The sequence below is a fragment of the Halichoerus grypus genome, chromosome 7 (genome assembly GCF_964656455.1).
Source record: "Halichoerus grypus chromosome 7, mHalGry1.hap1.1, whole genome shotgun sequence".
NCBI classification, from domain to species: domain Eukaryota; kingdom Metazoa; phylum Chordata; class Mammalia; order Carnivora; family Phocidae; genus Halichoerus; species Halichoerus grypus.
Window position 1 is genome coordinate 111,396,444 of NC_135718.1, and position 24,827 is coordinate 111,421,270.

General features: G+C 43.5%; 1 protein-coding gene and 1 long non-coding RNA gene across 6 annotated transcripts in view; one reads left to right on the forward strand and one right to left on the reverse strand.

Annotated features, from left to right (window-relative positions):
- C7H1orf21 (chromosome 7 C1orf21 homolog) overlaps positions 1 to 24,827 on the reverse strand; it is a 263,879-nt gene that overhangs the window by 84,585 nt on the left and 154,467 nt on the right. For 4 of the 5 annotated variants that reach the window (XM_078078060.1, XM_078078062.1, XM_078078064.1 and 1 more), the window contains exon 4: positions 11,911 to 12,006. The exons of the other annotated variant lie outside the window; for it this stretch is intronic. In XM_078078060.1, the coding sequence (XP_077934186.1) occupies positions 11,911 to 12,006 (96 nt within the window). The remainder of the gene's footprint in view (positions 1 to 11,910; positions 12,007 to 24,827) is intronic. 5 annotated transcript variants of the gene reach the window in all.
- On the forward strand, positions 14,932 to 24,361 carry LOC144382596 (uncharacterized). Its single transcript, XR_013449863.1, has 3 exons — positions 14,932 to 15,068; positions 16,067 to 16,127; positions 23,663 to 24,361. It is a non-coding gene; the product is annotated as an uncharacterized LOC144382596 (long non-coding RNA).

The window sequence follows — 24,827 nt, forward strand, 5'->3', positions numbered from 1 at the left end:
CTGCCAATGTCAAAGCTGAAAACAAAAAAAGTTAAATGATCCAGTTTTTCTTATAGGCACGATTGTTTTTCTCGCACTCATTGTTCTGTTTAAGACAGCCAAAAAATCAGACTCCAGCCTTCCTGAACTCGCTGGGCACACCCACAACTCTTTTTTAATTCCAAATTTGTCAGTGCCTAGAAAATCTGCCATCTCAGTTTCCTATTGCTCCTATAGCAAGTGAACACACACGTGGGGGCTTAAAACCACACACATTTATTATCTTACACTTCTGGAGGTCAGAAGTCTGAAAACAAGTTATAGGGCTGCCTTCCATCTGGAGGCTCTAGGAGAGAATCCGTTTCCTTTCCGTTCTCAGCTTCTACACAGCACCTACACTCGCGGGCTCATGGTCCATCTTCAAAGCAGTACTGTAGCATCTTCTCTCCTCTCTGACCTCTGCTCTGTCCTTACATCTTCTTTTTCTAACTCTGATTCTCCTACCTGCCTCCTGAAAGGATCCTTGTGATTATATTGGGCCTGCTCAAATAATTCAAGAAAATCTCTCCATGTCAAGATCCTTGATTTAATCACATCTGTAAAGTCCCTTTTCCCAGGTAAGGTGCCGTATTTACAGGTTCCATGGTTTAGGATGTGGACATCTCTGGGGGCAGGCTTTATTTGGCCTATGACAGTGTTCCCCCTGGATTCATACTAAAGATTCAGATCTCTCCCACATGCAAAACAGGTTCACTTCAAGGTATCCCAAAATCTCAACCCATTACAGCATCAACCCAAGTCTCAAGAAGTAGCCAAATCTCATCAGCTCAAAAGTCCCTAAATTTCATTACCTAAATAATCTAAATTAGATATGAATGAGGTTCTGGGTCTAATCCATCCTAGGGCAGAACTGCTGTCCATCCATGAATGTGTGGAACTAGAAATCAAGTGACCTGCTCACTCACAAAATACAATGGTGGGGTAGGCATAAGACAACAGTATAAGCATTGCTATTCAAACAGGGAGAAACGGAAGGAAAAAAAAAAAAAGAGTTGCTTGTTCCAAGCAATTTCAAAATCCAACTGGGCAAACTCCATGAGCTTTCAAGGCCTGGTAATAATCCTCTGTGGATTAAGACTCTGCTCTCTGGACCTGCGGCTCCAGCCTTGTGGCCATTCTTCCTTTTTCTTGAAGGGCAGCAACATGTTTGCAGCTGAGCTCTTTTATCAGCTCGTTTCCTGCCTGCAGAAGTTTGGGAGCACGACACCCTTCTTTCATTTCACCCTCTCACTGTCCCTTTCGGTTCAGACTGGCAGTCCTTCTGCTGGTACAACCTCCTCAAGAATGCTATGGGCCTCCTGTGTAAGTCATGGGGCTTCACTCCATTACCAAGGAGGCTCTTCCTCAGAGAGTCCCTAGAGAATCCCATCTCTGTTTCTGGCTTCTGCTGAGACGGTTGAGGGAATACATGCCTCTTCTATTCAGAGTCATCCGTGGGACCGAATACTCTGAACTTTTAATTTTTTCCAGGGATTAGCAAAAGACTGTTCAGCCACACCCTTGGCCTTCTCTCCAGAGCATGTGTTCCCGATAGCGAATCTCCTAGTTTTAGCATCTTTTGCAATCCGGACAGGCTAAGAATTTCCCAAATCCATAAGTCCTGGCTCCTTTTTGAAGAACAACTCTTCCTTCAATTTATCTCTTTGCTCTCACATTTTACTATCAGCAGCAAGAAGAAACTAGGTGGTGACTAACACTCTGCTAAGAAATCTCAGCAGAATAGTCAAGTTCATTGCTTAAAGTTCTGCTTTCCACATCCTTGTAGGACATGATTTGCTACGCGTTTGGCCACCATATTACAAGTGTCACCTTTCCTCCAGTTTCTAACTGGAAACTTGCCAATGGTAACTTTCACGTCCATATTTCTACCAACAGTGTGTTTGTGATGACTTATATTCTGTAAGATGATATAGGTTTTCTTCACCATGCTCTTCACCTTTTTCTGAGCCCTTACCAGCAGAGTCTTTAACCAACTGAGCCACCCAGGCGCCCCAACCAGCAGAGTCTTTAAACATTTTATTTATTTGACTGAGAGAGAGAGAGAGAGCACAAACGGGGGGAGCTGCAGGCAGAGGGAGAGGGAGAAGCAGGCTCCCGGCTGAGCAGAGAGCCCTACGTAGGGCTCGATCCCAGAACCCTGGGATCATGATCTGAGCCAAAGGCAGACGCTTAACCAACTGAGCCACCCAGGCGCCCCTAACAGAGTCTTTAATATCCATATTTTCTACTAACTGCTCAAGGCAATCTAGGCTTTTTCTACCATGCTTCTCAGAATTCTCCCGGTCTCTCTCCACTTCCCAATTCCAAAGGCACTCCATATTTATAGGTGTTATTACAGCACTATTATATTTCAAGGTAACAAATTTATATTGGCTTCCTACTGCTGCTTAACAAATTATCACAGACTTATGGATTTTTAGAACACAAATTTGGAGGTCAGAAGTCTAAAACTGGTCTGTAGGGCAGTCTTCCTTCTAGAGGCTCTAGGAGACAATCTGTTTCCTTGACTTTTCTAGCTTCTAGAGACTGATTACTTTTGCTCAAGGCTCCTTTTTTCCATTTTCAAAGTCAGAGCTTAGTATCTCTCTTCTTTGATCTCTGCGTCCATCCTTATATCTTCTTTTTCTAACTCTGATCCTCCTGCATTCCTCTTAGAAGGATCCTTGTGATTCTACTGGGCCCCCCTGGATAATCCAGGATAATCTCTCTATGTCAAGACCCTTAATGTAATCACATCTGCAAAGTCCCATGTAAGGTACCATATTGACAAGTTCTAGGAATTAGGATGTGGACATCTTGGGGGAGGGGGTCATTCTTCATTCTACCTTTTCTTAATGAAGAACTTGGCATCTCACATCTGCAAAGCTTAGTCCTATCAGGACAAAGCAGGTCCATGGCTCACAATGAAAAGTTATGTAGGGACAGAAACAAGGATTGACAAGTACTTGTGGAAAACCACAAGAATGGCCCATTCTTCACTAAATCCCTGTTTAATGGCCCTGTGTGCCAGACTGTGCCAGAGAGTTAGCGATATGATCCTCACCCACTACAAAATCGGAAAGTGAAATGATGTTTGGAAATGATATAAGTATGTGGTGGAAGCACTTGAGATGACACTTAACTCAGAGGAGGAGGTCAGGGAAGCTTCCTGGAAAGCAAACCAGGCAGGGTTGGGTCTGGAAGGTGGAAGAATGTATACCCTGACAGGGAAAGGAGAGAATATGACAAGTACTTGGAACCATTGAGCCTGGGAGAGCCAGGGAGAGCATGAGGTGCCAGGAGGGCATATGAGAGATGACATGGTGAGGTGGGCAGGGGTGGAGGGCTCATTCTTGGACACTGGGTTTTCCTTTGAAACAAGGAGGAAACACTGAAGAAGTTTATGAACCTTCTGGCAAAATGTTTCAGAGATGGGAGCAGAGAGCCCGTCGGGAAGCCAGGCCAGTAAAACAGCAGAGTCTATGAAAGCTAACTAAGACCAGACGGGCAGAGCATAGAGGATAACAAGAGTATAGCCTCTGGAGTCACACGACCTCTCCACTTTCTATTTGTGTGACCTTGAGCATATTACATAACCTCTGTGCTTCAGTTTCCTTAGCTGGGAACTGGGGACGGAAGTCATACCTCCTTCAGTGGGTTACCTGTTGGACAGGAAGTCCATCACAAATGATAGCTTGTGTTGATAAGATAGTTGCTCCTGAAATAAGGATGAGGACACAGATTTGACAGTTGTCATGAAAATTACCGAGTCCTCACTGTACGCTGAGCGCCTTGCTTTCCTTTGAGGGAAACAAGAAAAAGACAAAGGAGAGCCCCAACTTCATGGAGCAATTGCAAATGTCAGAGAAAAACAAACCCAAATACTAAATATAGCACTTACTATCATTTAAATTTAAATATCTATAAATAAAATAAATATACATAAACAGAGCATTTATATATATACTTATAGAAGTAAAAGCACTGATAAAATCTGAGGTCATCTGAATGTACAGGGGAGGTGGAAGAGGACAAGGTTTAGTCAAGCATGACAGCCAGGTTTTCGGCTGAGCTGACAACAGGAAACGGTAGTGGCCAAAAGGAGAAATAAAGGAACTTTAGGGTTACTGATTAAAAGGATGAAATATGGATTTCAAAAAATTGCTTTTTCTTCCTTGCTACGTATGTGTAACGGGTGGGTCGACTCCAAGCGAAGGTGTCTTTCTGGGCAAGCAAAGGAAAGGTGACATGGCTATTAAGTAGAAATGCGGCTGGGCAGAGGTGCGTTTTTCCTGAAGGGAATGAAACGTAAGCTTCAGGGCCTATACCTAGATGGCCTGAACAGTCCGAAGAAATTAGGAGAAAATGTAGTCTTTCTGAATGGATACATTAAAATGTAACTATTTTTGAGATATAGACTTTACTTATCACATAGTCTCTCCATGTGGAGCCCAACCAACATTCATGGAGGAGAGAGGCAGGTGAGGGTGCTGTAGATGGAGAGACCACTGGTCTGAAGGCCTGGGACTGACTGGTTTACCTCACAAGAGTGGATCTGAGCTCAGGCCTGACTGGATCCAGGTGGTCAAAAAACACTCCCTCACTCCTTTGCTAATCACCTTGATTTCATTTTTTCCAGGACCCTGTGGCAATGCCTGAGGAGTCAATCCTTACAACCCTGTCACTCAACAGGCAAGAAAGTCTTCCCTGTTAGGGCCATTTTCAAGAATCTCAGGGAAACACTGATTATTAGCTTGCCTTCCATCCGTCCAGTGCCAGCTTGGCAGGAGACCACATCTTTTATTCTGCCTGTGAGCTCACTGCCTGAAAAAAAGGTTTGTTTTTTTTTTCTATTATTGGACATATTTACAAAACATACACATTCTCTGTTGCATGGATTTCTCTTTTTAAAAAGTGTGTTTAAAAAAATCCTTTTATGTTTTCACATACGGGAGTTCTAAGTTTTGACTGGTGAAAAAGAACAGATTTCTTTCTTCTTTGATTATTTCTCCGTAACTTCTAGGATTAGTCCTGGCTATTTCTAAATTTAGCTCCCTGCCCGTACATTTTCTTCTGTACCCTTTTGCCACCTCTCCCAACAGAAGTCAGTGTAAATGAAGGGAAATCGATGTTTTAACAGTGGCCCCAGGCTTTCTAGCTAATACAAGTGTCAATCCTGTCACGGCACGATTATTTTACAATGTGGAGTCAGTCACTAGATTTCTATACATAGTCAATAATCAAATGTGGCGTTGTTCCATTACTGATGTAACTTTTAGCCCAAGGCTAGGAAAAGACTGGTTGGTTGTAACTAGCATTTGGGTTAAAAAAGCTCTTTAAAATTGAAATATGGTACTTAGGTAATAAAAGGTAAGCACTATTTTTCCCCAACCCTCCCCCCCCACCTCCTTTTGGGGAAATGGGCTGCTAGAAATATCTTCATTCTAAGCTTTGCAAACAGAATTGATCCTGAAATGTTTCAATGGGTTGTGTTTAACCAGGAGTGTCTTTATTTGCTTACCTCCTTTCTAGAAAAGCTCCCATACTCATCTTTTTCCACATCTGCCTTCACAGCTGGTGTACCCTCCCATAGGACTTCTGAGCCGAGCACTTACTGCCGACGTGGGACAATGATGGGCTTGGGCCCCTTCGGCAGCCTGACATCAAGCTGGGGGGAGAAGCTAAGAACCAATGATCTGCGTTCTCTGCCGCTGTCATTTCTCATCTCTCTGAGGATCTTTTATGAGACTTTCCAATGAGGGGCTTATTAGTGGTACGATAGGCCTTAGTTTACTAAGTCTGCCTTGTGTAAAGTAGTTTCTGAATGTTTGATCCCATTTTCTCCATTCTTCTCACTCTAGATCCTACCAGGCAAATAAGTCTTCGCAGACAGCTTGCTTGTTCCCTTCTTCTTTGCCTCTCACCTTAAGTGAAAGTCTTTCCCTACCTGAGTAAAAGGGTGGGGGGTGGGGGGGAGGGTGGAGCTGGCTTGGAGAGAAAAATATGTTAGACCACGTGTCTAAAAGCTCTGATGAACCAACCACACGGGCCTAAATGTGAGATGATCCCCACTCCTCCAAAGACAAGATCCTCAGAAATGTGTCCTGGCAAGCTTAAATATATAATCCATCCTTCAGGAATGTAGTTGAAACCTTCAGGCGATGGACTTACAATAAATATTAATTCAGCTACACAAATATTTAAAACCACATATTGTGTACAAAATTATATGAATTCAGAAATACTACTTTTTCCACACTCACATTTCATCAAACAATTTAAATGTCCCAGGTGCATCTGGAATCAGTATTTTCACCATCAGTCACCCGCTTTTTTGAGTTTCTAATGTTTCCAAGGCATATTATCTTCACTTCTGACTCGACGAAATACGCCATTTGAATTTTTGTATGTTGCTGTCTTGGACATTTAATTCCAAGCCATAAATACCCAGGTTAGTGGTGGTGATCTCCACGTTGTGCACCACTTACTGCATTATTCTTTCAACATTAACTGTTAAAAAGGCTGTTATGATGACGCACAGAAGTATAACTAAATTAGAATGGTGCTTTTTTTCTCATTTAGAAACAAAACTGATTCTATCAGCAGGCCCCTCTCTGTAAGCACCTAAAGTGCTCACGGACTAAAGCTGGTGTTTTAGGCTAACGTTTCCCTTAAACTTTGTGTTCAAAATAACAAGAGTGCCCTATACCACGTGGTTCATATAGAAGGTGGCATCCACTTTTCTCAAGGACTCCAGAAAAAAAAATCCTGCTTATATTCTGGCAAATACCGCAACACAGTGAAATCTTCTCATGTGAATATGATTGAAAGGGTATCTTTTTTTTTTTTTTTTAAAGATTTTATTTATTTATTTGATAGAGACACAGCGAGAGAGGGAACACAATCAGGGGGAGTGGGAGAGAAAGAAGCAGGCTTCCCGCTGAGCGGGGAGCCCGATGTGGGGCTCGATCCCAGGACCCTGGGACCATGACCTGAGCCGAAGGCAGACGCTTAACGACTGAGCCACCCAGGCGCCCCTGAAAGGGTATCTTTTACCACCATCCAAGGTTTCCTGATGAAACTTAATAGAAATATTAGAGACTTTATTCCATTTCTCAAGGGGAATACTGAAATGAAATCTCACAAATGTTGAGGGCCCCATCTGTTGTCCAATGGTCATTTGGTAGAAAACATTCCGAGGCTGGTGAAACAACACACAACAACTTGTACGTATGCTGATGTGCTTGTCTATGTCCCTATTCTCTCTCAGAGTCATTGTTGCAGAAGATAAACTCCTCAAGTACACATATAACCGTGTTTAATTTGTTTCTTACACGAGGCCATTATGTATGTACGTAACTGACGCTCCCATGATAATCTGACCAAAGAGAAACATAGTTTTTGATTCTTTATCACCATGGTTCTTATAATTGCAAAAACAGTAACAACAGTAAACATAATAGCGATCACTGACAACATCCCCTGGCAGGTGCCAGACTCCACACCAGGGCCTGCGGGCATTAATTACGTTAGCACAGACCAAGGGCCATGCACAGGCCCTGCCGTGTGGTAAGAGCCCAACAGATGTCAGCAATTACTGTTATTGTTATTATTCTAACTTATTATTATTTGATCCTCACAGCAGTTGTTTGAGGCAAGCATTCACAGAGAACATTAAGGAAACCATTAAGGAGACAGAGCCTCTGAGACATTTTCTAAGTTGCCCAAGGTCAGAGAGTTATTGGCCAAAGGGGGACAGGGACTATGCACTGGCATCTCTTTTGATAAATATTGTGCATTCTTTTTTTTTTTTTCTTTTAGACAGAGAGGGAGAGAGAGCACGAGCAGGGGGAGGGGCAGAGGGAGAGGGAGAAGCAGGCTCCCTGCTCATTACTGAGTGCCTCCCACTGTCACATACTGCCTACAAAGGTAGATCAGACACTCTCGCTGTCTCTAAGGGGCTTCCATTGCTCCACATGTGGGACTCCACATGTGGGACTTCCCTGCTCCACATGTGGGACTTGATCCCAGGACCCTAGGATCATGACCTGAGCCGAAGGCAGACGCTCAACCGACTAAGCCACCCAGGCGCCCCAATATGGTGCATTCTTAAAACAGCCAAATCTATATAAATTAAAGAGGGTGAGAGTAAGAGCAGTCCACATAATTTTTAACACCTGCTTTGTGTTTCAATACCAGAAGATGAGATGAGAAGCCTGGGAGGGACCCAGTTTCAAAGACAAAGGCAAGAACCCCACGGCCATTGGTGAAACACAGCATCTCTACCTCCCAGACCAAAGCAGCTCAAGGCCAGGCGAGTAATGGGACTAGCTGATGCACCTTGAGTAAGCGATAGGGAGCAGGGGCACCAGGGGTAACTCATAAGGACAGCCATCAGTGACTGTCTCTCCCAAAGGCATTCAAATTACATTTTTAAAAATTGAGGTAGAATCGACATATCACATTAAATTAGTTTTCAGGGGTACAACATAATGATTCAATATTTGTATATATCGCAAGATGATGACCACAGTAAGTCTAGTTAACATCTATCACCAAACATAGCTACAATTTTTTTTTCTTGTGATGAGAACTGTTGAGGTCTACTCTCCTAACAAGTTTCAAATTAACTACAGTCACCATGCTGTACTTTACATCCCCATAAATTATTTATTGCATAACTGGAAGTCTGTCCTGTTTGACCCCCTTTACCCACGTTGTACACCTTCCACCCTCCCGCCTCTGGCAACCACTCGAAGTTTTTAAAAAAGGCTATTTCTACCACCTATAGTAGTGGTATGCTGGAGCTGGCCTTTACTAGGAGAGCCAGTTGTTAAATATTCAGGAATTTTGTTAGCCAACAGTTGGTAGTTTGAAATCTGCCTTTGTGGGAGTAATTAGACTGCGGAAATTGGCAAACAGTATAAATCAAACCTTTTCTCCCCCCAGAGAGCTCGTTTACCAGCACTGTCTCTATATAAAATCATATACGATTGGTTTTAGATTTGTTTGCCATCCCTACCTGAGTCCTTGTTCTAGACTTGAGACAGGTGTTCATGACCAAAGTAAGGTGACCTTACATAACTGACAGCTTTTTCCTTAAATAAATACCCTTTATATGTGGTCAAGAGGAAACTACAGTCCAGTGGAATGCTTTAAATGGACCAGGCTGACGTGTCATCGTGTTGCTTTTAAAAAACTGGGTTAAGGGAGCCTAAATTCTTGACTTCCATAGGCTCAGCTCCTAGGACAAATTGCTATGTCATGTCCTCTCCACAGTATAGTGACTTCTTCCTGAATGGATGACATGGGATCCTTTTCCATCCCCAGCTCACTGTTCTGTCGTCCCGGGTCCCAGTCTCCAAAAAAGCACCACCTGGCCACGACTAGCTTCATAATTATGTCTTGTAGGAAGTTCTATTATTTCTCCTCCAAATCAGGCAGGTGTCTATTTAGGGATTTTCTTTGAAAGGACACTGTAATCTAGAAATGAATTAGAGTTGTTCTTTGTTTGTTTGTTTGTTTGTTTAATCTTCCACAGAAGAAGAAAGTCCAGCTTCCAACAAAATGTGAGGCAAATGAGAGATTTCAGCTAATCTGTGTACCACAGGACTTTCAACCCTGCTCCACAAAATTCTCATGCTTCCATTTAATGACCGCTGTGGAGAGAGATGAGAGACAAGGCGCAACGGCAAGTGCTGCTTTCTTGTCCAAAGCTCCCCTGCTTCTTTATCATTCAAACAGCCCCAAATCCATCCAGAGACGAGAACCTAAGGAGCTGCAGAAGGCAGTCAAGGTAGGATGGAACACTTTATCAGCCTTGTGAAGAAAGGCACCGCCCCCCCCCCAAAAAGCCACCATGATGACTGACATCCTCAGCTTCCTGTGTGGAACCAACTTCCCCCTCACTGTTCATGCATTGGCGCCTTGGCTTCTCTGTTTATCTACCTCTCTCTCTCTCTCTCTTCTTACCACAGATTGTTTTAAATGATTCAACCTAATGGAATGGAAGCCCCTTAGAGACAGCGAGAGTGTCTGATCTACCTTTGTAGGCAGTATGTGACAGTGGGAGGCACTCAGTAAAAGTCTGAGGAAAGAACAAACGAACATTTGTCCTACCTTTACTTAACTGCTACACTATTTGGCAACATCAATGCCACTCAGAGTATGATGTTGGGCAGGTGTTTCTTAGGAATGAACTTTGGAGCTGGGGCACGAGGGTGGGGGCACCAAAGGGAAGAAGGAATGGAGCTTCTATTGTGGTCTTCACTAAAATTGCGTTTGGGGTCCCATGGGAGAAAAGAGCAAGGAATCACATCTGTCCAAGCACATGGCACCATCATTTTTTAAAAGCTGAATTATAAGAACCTCAGGATGTTTTTGTAAAAAAATAGGTTTTAGGTTTTAACTTATTTCAAAGAAAGAGAAAGAGCTTAACATATGTTATTTCACTCTAAAAACCTCTGAAATATATTTGCCATAAACCCTCTGGGTAATAACAGTAATACATGACAACTGTTCCTCTCTTAATTATAGCACTGATCGTGTCAGGTTAAACTTTCTACAAAACCTATAGTAGTCAAGTTCATGGAGATAGAAAGTTGGTCATTGCCAGTGGTTGGGGGTAGTGGGGTGGAGAATTGGGAGTTAGTGTTCAATGGCTGCAGAGTTTCAGTTTTGCAAGATGAGAAAAGTTCTGGAGATGGATGCTGGTGATATTTGCACAAAAATGTGAATGTATTTAATGCCACTGAACTGACAAAAATGGTTCAAGTAGTACACTTTTTTAAAAAGATTTTATTTATTTATTGGACAGAGAGAGACAGCGAGAGAAGGAACACAAGCAGGGGGAGTGGGAGAGGGAGAAGCAGGCTTCCCGCGGAGCAGGGAGCCCCATGCAGGGCTCGATCCCAGGACCCTGGGATCATGACCTGAGCCGAAGGCAGACGCTTAACGACTGAGCCACCCAGGCTCCCTTCAAGTAGTAAATTTTATGTTATGTCCATTTCACCCAATTTTAAAAAATGCACAGCAGAAGTGAGAGGGAGTTCTCACCTCCAGCCTCCCCCAGGCTTCTTTTAAAAGATTTTCTTGATGCTTCATCAAATCTATTTGTTCTCTCCTTATTTTTATATACTCCCAAATCGACATTAAGCAGAAAAAAGATTTATGTATAAAGACCTGCTACAATAGTCACTTATTACTTTGCAGAGTCTGGCAAACTCAAAGGACAGCTGGTGTGTCGCATAATCCACTGAACAAAAGTGATCTGCAGGCTCGGCGGCACAGGCAAACACAACACATCCTGTTCAAGTTTAGATGTGCAGGAATTTGAACAATGTAAGGTCACACGTGTAGAACCTTTTAAGTGGGGACTCTGAGAACTCAGAGCAAGCGATCTTTGTGAGAGGAATACAGGGCTCGGTTCGTTTATGACTCCAATGCCAATCAACGTTACAGGGGAAAAAACATAACTCCCCAGTGGCAGGCAATGAAGCCAGACTAAAACTGAAAGCAGCCAAGGGACCTCAAATGAGTATAATGCTCTCACTGGGGAAGGACCCAACAGAGTTCACAAAAGAGATGCATGGTGAGATCTAGAGAACTGGTTCTCTGGAGGTGGCCAGATCTTCAAAACCCAGACTCTGCCACTTCCTGTCTGTAAATTTTACACATAAATCCTTGAAGCCTCAGTTAGCTTCTCTGCAAAATGGGGATAAAAGAACGTCTCTCATAAAGCACTAGTATCCCATGAAGTGAGGTTAAAGAAGATAATGCAAGCATCTGGAACATGGTAGATATTCAAATAATTCTTAGATATTATTATTCATCTTCATGATATATTATCTATTACTAATAATACATTTATTGTTAGTGGTCATATGTACATACACTTCTGAAAAGTAACCAGGTTGGCCTCAGAGACTTGTCCTGATGTCCTGGGGTGTTTGAGAACAAGGAAGGCACCTTTAAAGACGGTGGTCTAGTCTAAAAACAAACAAACAAACAAAAAGGTCTAATCTATCCCCTCTCTTTTACATCAATAGTGACTACTGCCTAGAGAGATTAGGACTTGACTGAAGGCCATACTGTTAGTGGCAGACGTTAAAAAAACCTGTAATATGCCCCATTGTACACACCACACAATGATCCACCCTCAGGAGACCTTAGTCTGGGGTCCCTGGCTCTCTGTCCCAGGTAAGCATGGAACACTAGACCGCTGACTGGAAGCTCCGTGCACACAGGCTGGGCAGGTGGACCGTGGGATTCAGGGATGTGATGGGCTTTTTAGTTATAGAATGTCCAAGGGCAGTATACTTAGGTCTATTTACTTGGGCCAGAGAAGGTGCATCTCATTGTGTCTTGGAGGGTCTAAACTTCCTTGCCAGCATCTGGGGAGCCAGAGGGGGGAAGACAACCAAGGAGCTCAGCATTCAGAATGCAGACTTTCACTTAAAAACCCTGATTTCACTTTGGGGGGTCCCTGCCCTTAATAGTGCCTGGCTCCAAGGAATGAAAAGGCGGAGCTGGGTTTCAACGAATCCTCCTGTTGTTAGTCCCACTTTCACCTCCATCTCCAGAGATAACTAGTGTGAGCAATTCCTGAGCCTCTCGTGCATTCTACGGTGTAACTGGCTTTCCTGGGTTTGCTAAGTCGGTTTCTACTCTCTGCTTTCCACCTTATAGAATGCTGATATTGCTGTCTTCTGTTAGTCATAGAGGATTACTATTATTTGTAGAGTGCCTTCACTGTTGTTTTATTGGCATTTCAGAAGGAAATGAAGAGTAACAGCTATGTTCTACCTACCTGTTCCACCTAATCTATTTTTCTTTTTTTTTTAAGTAGGCTCCATGGCCAATATGGGGCTTGAACCCCTGACCCTGAGATCAAGAGCTGCCTGCTTGACCGACTAAGCCAGCCAGGTGCCCCTACCTAGTCTAATCTAGGAATTTTGCATACACTGTTAAATTCTACAACTGTATGCAATTGTTATAATCATCCCCATTTAGTGGTGAGGAAACCGAGTTTCGGCAACTTGCCCAATGTCTCCCAGAGGGTTTGAACCCAGGTCTTTCTGATATTAGAATCCAAGCTGTAGATCATGACCACATCCAAGCATCCATGGTGAAATAACAGCTATCAATCGTCACTGACCATTCATTATGTGCTAAGCTGCTCAAGTGCTTTGTGTGTCTTCCCTGCAACGGCTCCGTGAGACAAGTACCTATTACCATTCACCCATTTTACACAGGAAGAAATGGAAGTTACAGACTGGTTAAGGAGCCCACCCAAGATCACAAAGCCCAGAACAGAGTCTGGCTCCAGGGGCTGTGTTCTTAACACTCACCAAAGAGTTAAATATACTACAGCTACCTTGTGGATTTCCATGATCTACTTTAGGAACCTCCCCCAGCTCTGCCTTTTTCTCCTTCCTAGATGACTTACTCCAAAAACAACAAACAAACCCCAAAATCTCCTTAAATCAGTCAACCAAAGCAGAGACAATGAATAGAAGACAGCCAGATTTAAAGTAAAATCATTTTGAAAATCTTTGCACAAGAAATTATTCTACTAGATCATGCTATCCTCTGTTTATAGTTGCCTTCAGACATTCAATTCAGGAATAATGTGAAGAATGTGCCAATATAACCAGACATATTTAAAAACCTATACTTTTTAGGGAAGAAATGACAAATAGAATTTGCTTCCTAGTCTTATAGCCTAAAATTATATAGGCTAGGGGGTGCTATTGAACAATTTTAGGGTTTTTTGTCCACTAGGTATTCTTAGATTTGCATGTGATAGTGCTCTGGGCTAGGGTGAGCTTTTATAACTTTTAATTAAAGTCTCCTTAACCTCAGTTTGCTGTCAACTAGCACAATATTTTACTGCAGAAGAAATTTTAAAGTAAGTCATATTCATTATTAGTCCTCATTCACACAGAAGCATTAATCATCCATTATTTTCTTTTCCACTGACATGTCGGAGAACTCAATTAAAAGATAATGAAATGTAGGTGTTAAACCCAAAGAAGGTGTCACTGTGTCCAGAGCCATCTGATGGTGTAAAGACTTGTGTCCCGGGGCAGTTAATAGAACCTGTGAGCTGAAGGCAGCACAAAATCAAATTAGCAAAACCAAAACATTAGCCACCGGGAAATCTTAGTTCTAAATCTCTTGCTCCACAATTAAGCTAAATTACCTAAGTCGTTGTTAATAAATCACAATGCAGGAAATACACAGGGTTAGGAAGCCTAGAAAACACAGCAGGGCTTAGGCTGAACTCATACAATTTTGGCTCCACAAGCTGAGTCTAAAATAGAAAACGTGATGTAGTCAAACACAGAAAAGACCAAATGCCACGCAGAACCTCCCCCGTAAGAATCCAAATAGGAATGAGGCACTTAGACATAGCCATCCTTTTCTGAACTTCCAAGAGTGGTCTAAAAAAATGATTCGTTCTAGAATGGTGCCGCGTTCTACACAAAATCCTTTCGGTGGTGGATGCTTACATATGTTCTGAACGGATAAAGGTTACCTGTTGACTGCAGCCCTGACAAGTCTGCGGCAAGTCAAAGGGAAACTGAAGAACCATCTGCGTGGGCTGAAAGGCACTGTGTTGAATGACAGTTAACCGAGATAGCCCTGTTACCTCGACTATTCCCTCACCGCTTCGCACGTTGCTTCCCCGGATGGAACGAGTGACTTGAAGGACGTAATGCTGACACCTACTACCCTGGTATTTTATGCAGCTACGAGGCCAGCACCGGCAGAAGGAACTCAATGCACACGTGGTGACGGATAAACTGTACCGACAGAAGTGTGCGCTACTTCCTGCGGGGTTTATCCAAGGTCACGGACGCATTCCTACAGTTCAGGGAGAGCCATTACTCTCTTAACTGCTGTGTAAAGGTGAAAGTGAACCATTCTGCTAAAAGAACCATTTGCCTTCTCGAACGTTACCACGTCCAACATAATTCTGTCAGCTCTCAAGTCCAAGACAATTACTGCTTATGATCAGAAGACCTGACGGCTTCCGCAGTACCGAGGTAAGGTGGTTTTTCCTGCTACACACGAAACCACGTGAGTTACTCCACGTACTAGTTTTCTAAAACCATTTAGTGTGTGCTTGGAAATAGCTTTCGGCAGCATACACAACACATAGGTCCTTTTGCAGTTGGCAACTCTGAAACTACTATTCTGGGATACAGACTAAAAAAAGAAAACCCTAAAAGAATTTTTAGTTGAAAACTGATTCTTAGATGATTTTTCTTTTTAAAGAAACCAAGGGGGGGGGGAATCTCAAAGTATCATATTTAAAGAAATCCTAAAAATATATTTATCCAATAGACAATGTCAGACTTTTGGAACCAATGGTTACTTTGCAGGGAGTAATTTCAAGGATCTGGGAGAGAAAACACTTTTGAGTATGGGATTGGGGCTAAGGCAAGTGATTCTAACTAACTCATATCTGTTAATCCTAAAATGCCAAATTTTGGCATCATCTTGTCACGGAATGTGTGCTGTCGCCCAGGTAACACCTACCTGACTGTATGAGGCCAAGGGCCTATTGCCCTGCTCAGGGTGGTTTGCCAAGGTTTGGCAGGTATCTTTCCCACCCCCAACCCTTGCCGCCAGGGAAACTGAGGGGCACACTTGTGTATCTTTGAGGTGGGCAGAGGGTTGAGTGAGGGAACAGCTCTGAAATACATGATAATGGCTTCTTGCTCTGGCATTGGTAGACTCACCTGGGGCTAGGCAGACCCACTGCCCTGCAATTTATTCTAAATACAGTAAACGCCCTCGTCAAGATGATCTCCACTAAAACTGGACTCTTCCACAAAGGCTGGAAATGATCTCTACTCGGAGAAAGGTTTCTCATAGAGAACACAAACAGCATTGCCAACAAGAGTGCTTAGGCAATGCTTAACAGAATTAAGAAAATCAACTGTTCTCAAAAGGCCCTTAAGCACATCAGAGAGCATCGTTTACATATAGACAACTGAAGCACTAATTAAAAATAATTCCTATCTATTCATTAAAACAGGCATCTTCAGAGCTGCCATTAGTCACCATCTCATTAATCTACAATCAAAGAATCATTCAAGGTAAAGCGAAGAATTCATTTCAGAGGGGTGTCTTTGCCGGGGACTGGCTCCTTTTAGAGGTGCGTGGATCAGGGATCATGCCTGTGACATCAGAGGATTCTGGAGAGCCTGCTTCTGGGGGCTCATGACTTGCTGGTCTGGAGTGTCTGCAGTTGATGGTGGGGAAGACGCTGTTCGCCCTGGCTAGGCGCCCCTTTATCTGCAGAAAAGACACCTGACAATGACTCGTTCAGATAATTAAGAGATTCTCCGGGGGGGGGGGGGGGGGTGGTCCTCTAATACTTGAAAAAGTCTGAATTTCCTTAAAAATATTCTGATTTGGCTTTTTCTTCTTCTTTTTTTTTTTTTTTGGCTCATATGAATCAGTGCAGTTTTGCTATCATTGAAGAGAAACATTCCCAGAAATCCTGAGTTTCTACACATCAGAGAATCTCACACATTCAAGGCTTTTAATCTGTAGGTTTGCAAAAATCTCTTGTGTCTTTTCTTTGGTTCTCAGAAGCTTCAAACACGTATTACTCTTCAATCTCACCCCTTACTCTCCTCTGAGTAAAATACTCCAATATCTATTAAGCACCAGTGTGACAGGACTAGGACCATACAGTCTCTGAAGGCAAAGCAAGCATAACTTTCTTTTTTGGCCTCTTCAACTAAGTAGAAAATGTGACGAATCACGATGGTTTAATGCATGTCTACTCCGTATCGGGCATCTTGCATGAATTCTCTCCATAACCCTCTACATCTCTTGGCATTTTACTGACAGCGTACTATCGCACATACACACTGCGGACTCCTCCTTCACAGGTGACAGATACAGAAATTCAAGCTCAGAGAATAGCAAGCAACTGAACTGTCATGTTCACAGGGCTGGGTATTGGCAAGGTCTGAGCTCCAACCAGTCGGCCTGACTTGCACCTCCCCACAGAGGAAGCGTTATCAACTCGCAGTGACTGGGCCCTCAGCTCTTGCCAGGACTGTCCAAGGGTTTTACATGGACTGACTGAGCTAACAATCATAACAATTCTATGAGGAAGTACTGTTAACAGTCACCATTTCAGATGAAGAAACAGAGAGCTTAAAAACCTAGCCCCCACTCACACAAAGCATCAGACTCCAGGTGCCCAACAACCAGAGCGAGCAGCCAGGTGACCCGGCAGATTCCTCCCCTCACGAAGGACCCTGTGTCCGGGGTGCCAGAGAAGGGTCCCTGCAAAGAGATGACTGCACTTGACCTCTGACCTTCTTCCAGCTAAAGATTCCTAGATGCTTTTGTTCACAACCTAATGGTTTATGTATATTTGACTTTGGAATTCCTGGCATATAAAATGGTGTTTTAAAAAAAAATCCTAGCAACTACCCTAGGAAATAAAAGAAAAAAATGTACAATTTGTCACCTTGGCGAGATCAAATATTCTGAGGGCCCAAGGGACATGAACAGTCATCACTCACACAAATCAGGGCCACCGAAATCATGAGGGTAGTGTACTGACAGGCACTGAAGACTCTGTATTCTGACATACATGCTAAAAGCTTCTTGTTGGTGAGTGTGTGTGTGGAGGGGGGAACGTGAAGAGGTAGTTGAAGAGGAAAACAGAAAGCTAAGGTGAAAACAGTATGCTAAGCTTCCGCTTCAAAAGCTGCTAATGAATGTGTGGGAAGTGGGAAGGAAGAAGCAGCAGGAAACGGCAGCTGGGCCCTCAGAGAGCTGGTCATGGCCAAGGCAGTCAGTGGCTCTTTGCTCTTATCATTTTGAATACCAAGCGAGTAAAGCAAGACCTGTGCCCAAATTCATATGAAACAGGGGTTGATCCCAATATCCTTTTAGGACACCTGCACGTTGGTGCGTTCTTCCAGAATCCCCCACCTCACCTCTGAATAGCTCTGTCAGATCACAGCGGTGTCACCTAGGACCAAAGGGTCCATCAGCTACATTCTGTGGTAGTGGGGCCAAGCTATAGGCGGTGGTTTTTAAAGTTAAAACAAAGTCACTAAAAAAAACAAACGAACAACAAACTAATAAAAATCAAAGAGCCCCAAAATCAATCTAAATACTTCCTAATTGGAAACATTAAAACTTGCAGGAAACAATGTTTTAAATTGGGATTCTCTCAGGGAGATGGCAACTCAGTCAGTGCGGCATGCAATTCCTGGTCTTAGGGTCGTGAGTTCGAGCCCCACAATGGGTGTAGAGATTAAATAAATAAAAACTTAAAAAAAAATTGGGATTCTTGGGTGAAGGTAACACTGTAAGAACAATAACGGATCGATTCATGACCCCCACTGATACTCGCGAGAGTCAGGAGGGGCCGGGGCATACTGCAGGGAATTCCCACTCGATAGTGCAAAGATGGGAGCACAGGGTCGCTCACATGCACGCAAGTTCATCAGCGATAAGTCATCCGTAGAGGTGATGTTTGCCAATGAGGAGAAACTCTTTACTGTACGAAGCAAGATAAAAACCGATAAAAAAAAAAACAAAAAACGAGCATTTTCGGGAATGGAGTGGGAGGGGAAATGACATAAAGGTTAGTGAGTCTTGTGATACTCGGGCCACTTTTATCACAGAGTGACTCAGCTGGACAAAAAATAGAAATGAATCTCCTAAGCCCAGACAGTCTTCCATTCATCTCTGCCTTTCTAAAATTATAGCCATCCTCCTTAACAGTTAGATCATGTTTTTACAAAGTGTGGAGCATGGTTTTCCCCTGGGCTTGATCCGACTGTGCCCTGTCACTATACAGGTATCACCTTTCTACTGCTAAGGCGGGTTCTGTGGTGCCCTCCGTCGCCCTTCCTCGGCGTACCCAATTGTTCCAAAATAAAACGTAACAGCCTTTTCTGGTTAAAAGCATTATATGAGTACACAACCCTGAAAAAATAACGAGCAGTGGTCACCAGGGTACTGATGGTGGAAGGTTCCTTCCTTCCTAGTTTGTTTTTAAATAAGGAGGGGGTTGCTTCCCCCCTCCCCCCAGTTCCCTTTCTTTGGGTTGGCCTAGCCTCGGCCGAGGCCTGCATCCTTCTCTGCCCAGATCCATGAGAGGCATCAGCCTTCTCAGAAATGAGCCTCCTTTACCAGCAGGGGCTCTGTTAGTGCTCTGGAAGCAGGAACAGGTTTGGGGATATGCTTTGTTAGCCTGCAAGGGGCGCCCACAGTAAAAGGCCACGCATGTCAACAGACGCTGCAGGTTCCTCCTCTCAGGCCGGGAGACTCCAATCCTACCACTGCTGCTGACCTAGCCCACGGCTTTATCCACTTCTCATCTGCCTCGGTTTATTTGTCCGCGAAGCTAAATCAAACCCTGTGACAATATATTCTGTGGTGAACACTGAACGCCTGTGTGTGTGTGTCTGTTCGAGGTGGGGGGTGGGCAATTACTAATTAAGATAACATTTCTTTCGTATCTTTCTAGAATATTGTTCAAAACAAAGCAGAAAGGAAGCAGCTAAGCTTTATCTCCCTCTCGCAGCCAACCTAGCCTGGGGCAACAGTGAGTCCCCTTCAGGGGTCCATTGTGTGCACATGGCCTGGAGGGCCAGCATGCAGCTCCACAACGGGACAATCTGCATGAGGCACCAAGTTGCCTCCAGGGAAATTATTTTTCCTGCCAGAGACTTGTTAGCTAAGTCAGAAGAATGCCTCTGTGTTGGAGGGGCGCTGTGATGGCTTCTTCCTCAGAACTTCTGATTCAGTCAAGCCACCCACCCCACCCCACACACTCTCCCCATCCCCCTCCCCCAACCCTAGTCCCAGCCCCGGGGCCTAGGAGTCAAAACAGGGAGGTTTCACCAAAAAACTGAGAAAAATTGGGAAGCACGAGGTAGCTCCGGCCCACAACTCTGGGATGGGAAGGTAACAGATGTCTTTTGCATGTGGGTGTGAGTGTATGCATGCACGTGTGGGTGTGAGTGTATGCATGCACGTGTGTGAGTGTATGCATGCACGTGTGGGTGTGAGTGTATGCATGCCCGTGTGTGAGTGAGCACATGCACGTGTGGGTGTGAGTGTATGCATGCACGTGTGTGAGTGCATGCACGTGTGGGTGTGAGCGTATGCATGCACTTGTGTGAGTGAGCGCATGCATGCACGTGTGTGAGTGAGCGCATGCATGCACGTGTGGGTGTGAGCGTATGCATGCACGGGTGTGAGTGTGCATGCACGTGGGTGTGAGTGTATGCATGCACGTGTGGGTGTGAGTGTATGCATGCACGTGTGTGAGTGAGCGCATGCATGCACGTGTGAGTGAGCGTATGCATGCACGTGTGGGTGTGAGCGTACGCATGCACGTGTGGGTGTGAGCGCATGCATGCACGTGTGTGAGTGAGCGTATGCATGCACGTGTGGGTGTGAGCGTATGCATGCACGTGTGTGAGTGAGCGTATGCATGTACGTGTGTGAGTGAGCGCATGCATGCACGTGAGTGAGCGTATGCATGCACGTGTGGGTGTGAGCGTATGCATGCACGTGTGTGAGTGTATGCATGCACATGTGGGTGTGAGTGTATGCATGCACGTGTGTGAGTGAGCGCATGCACGTGTGTGTATGTGCTCATTACCACCTCAGCAGAGAAGACTCAAGGCATAGTTCCACAGAACAGTGAGTGGACTTTGGTTAGGAGTCTCCCACAGTGAAAGAAGCAGCATCTGGCTGCGGACATCAGTGCCCTCAGCTTGGACCCCGAGGGACCGTGCCCGTGCAGACATCAGCAGTGGCTCAGAGGGGCCTCTGCCTGGCACCAACGGAGAGGGTATAGGGGTGTAAGGGTCCGGCAGCAGATCCCACAGGAAGCCAGAGCGGGGTGGGTGAAGGGTAGAGGGACTGGTAGTGGCCATTGGTAGTGCTGGACTGTGCTCAAAGTCACCTGCCAGATATCTCTTGGAAATCCCCCAAATAGCTCAGGAGCCTCAGTATGAGGGGTGTGTGTGTGTGGGGGGGCAGGGGTTCTCCTCCCACATAGCACATAGAGGCAGAGAAATTCATTCATCCATTAGTTCATTCATCCATTCTATCTAAATGAAATTGAGGAGTAGCTATGTGCCGGGTATTGTTCTAGACGCTGAGCAGGGGAAAAAAGGACAAAAACCAGTGTCCTAACAGAGCCTTCATTCCAGTGAAGGGAGAGGCAATAAAAAATGAGCACACATATACATAATATGGAGTCCCTTGGTGAGAAGTAGTAAAGAAGAAAATACGACAGGATAATAGAGAGTGGGGGTTTGCAGAGAAGGTCAAGGTCTCTGGAATTAGGGAAATGTTCATATTGTTGTCAGATGTACACACAAACATACTTTTGAATTTTAAACAACAAAATAGCTTCAATTTTTGTTTCTATTTTCAAGAATCTTCCAGCCATCAAGTTAAAAGAATCCTATTATACCCCAATTTAAGTTTTACAAGGAATTTTTAATGAACACAATTTTTTTAAAAGATTTATTTATGTTTTGAGAGAGAGAGCGAGAGAACGGGGAGGGGGGATGGGATGGGGCGGGGGGGGGGTGCAGAGGAATCTCCAGCAGACTCCCTGCTGAGTGGGACGCTCAAATGACTGAACCACCCAGGCACCCTTGTTCATAATTTTTATTGTATTTAGATTTTTGTGTCATAAATTATGATGCAAAGGAAGTGTGCCATAAACTAAAGTTTACAAATCTTTGCTAACCACGGACTTTCTTGAAGTGATGTTTATTTTATCCATTGAATGAGTGAATGAATGGAGGCATGATACTCCGGTTAACAGATGGGTTCAAAGTTATCAATTACTCACTTGACTCTGAAGCCTCTATTTCTGTAAAATGGGAGTAAAAACCATAACCATAGGATTGTGAAGGTAAGATAGTGCGCTTAAAATGTGTAGCACCAGGGCTGCCTGGGTGGCTCAGTTGGTTGAGTATCTGCCTTCAGCTCAGGTCATGATCCCAGAGTCCTGGGATTGAGTCTGCAATCGGGTTCTCTGCTCAGTGGGGAGTCTGCTTCTCCCTCTCCCTCTGCTTGTGCCTCCCCCCACTTGCGTGCTGTCAAATAAAAAAAAAAAAAAATCTAAAAAAAATGCATTTAAAATATTTTAAAAAGTAAACAAACAAAATGTGTAGCACAGATTTGGATAAACGGTAAACAGGTATTGACTTTTTTAAATTTAAGAATAAATACTAGGATGTAATTTATGTGAATTCTAAACTATTTGTTTAATGAAAATTATTTAAAGACAGGCTGTAAAATAACTTGAGCCTAGGATTATTCATGGAAACCTAGTAGGCATTCTCAAGAAAAAAATGGAATCAGTTTGTTGCTCTTAGATTCATTAATAGAGTTTACAACTAAATGTTTTTTTTTTTTTTAAGATTTTATTTATGTATTTGACAGAGAGATAGAGAGAGAGCACAAGTAGACAGAGTGGTAGGCAGAGGGAGAGGGAGAAGCAGGTTCTCTGCTGAGCAGGGAGCCCGAGGTGGGGCTTGATCCCAGGACCCTGGGATCATGACCTGAGCTGAAGGCAGCCACTTAACTGACTGAGCCACCCAGGCACCCCTAAATGCTTTTTCTTAACCTAAAACAATAAAATACATCTTTCCTCATCCTGGTGTCTGTGAAAAGCTGTACCCAGATTGCATTAAGAAATCAAGGAGAGGGGCGCCTGGGTGGCTCAGCTGCTTACTCGTTGGACTCCTGATTTCAGCTCAGGTCATGATCTCAAGGTCATGAGATGGAGCCCTGCGTCGGGCTCCACGCTCAGTGGGGAGTCTGCTTAGGATTCTCTCTCCCCCCTCCCCTTACCCCTCCCCCAGAATGAGACACGTGCTCTCTCAAATAAGTAAATAAATCTTAATTAAAAAAAAGAAAAGAAAAAAGAAATCCAGGAGATCTGTTCAGAGGCTTTGGGACCCTCTGTCCCAAACAGAGATTCGGGATTTGCATGCGCTGTTGACATTCACTGAGCAACTATTATGAGTACCAGGCATGGACCAAGACCTTTAGAAATGGACTCTCTAATTTAATTCTTTGAAAGCTCATATGAGGATTATATGGAAGCTACTTCTCTCCTGAGCAGATATGTCCCTTCTCTAGGCCAAATGATAAAAATGTCCATTTTACTTTCATGTAAATGCCAAATACATCACTGTTGTTTTCTTTCTGATAACCAAAGTAATAGTTTCCTTGCAGAAAATAAATCACTTGTTACCCTACCGGGTGCCACTAACAACTTGGAATATTTCCTATGTTCGTTTTTTTTGTTTTTTTTTGTTTTTTTTTTTTTTTTAATTTTATTTTTTTATTTTTTTTAAAGATTTTGTTTATTTATTTGAGAGAGAGAGAATGAGAGAGAGAGCACATGAGAGGGGGGAGGGTCAGAGGGAGAAGCAGACTCCCTGCCGAGCAGGGAGCCCGATGCGGGACTCGATCCAGGGACTCCAGGATCATGACCTGAGCCGAAGGCAGTCGCTTAACCAACTGAGCCACCCAGGCGCCCTCCTATGTTCGTTTTACATCTCTTTGTTTCTCTCTCTTTTCTTCACTCTGTTGTTTTTTTGTTTTTAAGATTTTATTTATTTAAGAGAGAGACAGCGAGAGAGAGCACAAGCAGGATGAAGGACAGAGGCAGCAGACTCCCCACTGAACAGGGAGCACAATGCGGGACTCGATCCCAGGCGCCTGGGATCATGACTTGAACCGAAGGCAGATGCTCAACCGACTGAGCCACCCAGGTGCCCCACTCTCTCTGTTGTTTATCTGCAAAATTGGAATTATGTAAATAAACATTCTTTGAACAAATGGTTTTTAATGGCTTTTAATATTTCATTATAGGATAACCATTAAGTAACCCTAAGGGAAATATTAGGAATTTAGGTTATTTCCAGATTTCCACCATTACAAATAATGTTGTAATAACTATCTTTATACATATCTTTGGCTTCCTTCCCTTCTTAGAATAATAATTTGATCAACTTGAACATGAGCGTCTTCATGGCTCAAAAAATTGTCATCCAGAAAGGTTGTAACAATTTACACCCCCAGCGGAAAACACCCACTTGACCTTTGCTTGAATTGGCAGCATGATTTTAAAAACACATACAAGCACAAAATGGCACAAAAACTGTCAATTTCCTAGACAAAAAAATTTATGTTACTGTTTTCTTAAATCTGCCTTTTTTTTTTTTTTTGGCCAATAATAAGGTCAATATCACTTCTGCCACTTCTGTGTATACTGTTTTCTTTCTTTTTTTTTGCAGACCACATATTTATGTCCTTTGCCCATTTAAAAATAACTGGATTGTTAGAAATATCCTTATTGTCTGATAAAAACACTTTTTTTTTTTAAATATTTAAAAAAAAATTTTTTTATTCATGAGAGGCAGAGAGAGGGCAGAGGCAGAGGGAGAAACGGGCTCCCTGCCGAGCAGGGAGCCTGATACGGAACTTGATCCCAGGACCCCGGGATTTTGACCTGAGCCGAAGGCAGACGCTTACCCATCTGAGCCACCAGGTGCCCTAAAAACACTTTCTTTGTTAAAGATATTAAATCTTTTTTTCGGTAATATTTGTTGCAAATATTTTTTTAGTCCATGGTATTTACCTTTTTAAATGTTTACTTTACTTTTTGACCTAAGGAATTTCAAATTTGAATATATTAGACAGGATTCATCTCTGCCCTGCCAAGAGACCCTTTCTGTCCAATTCATATCCCTTTTTTCAGAGAATTTGTT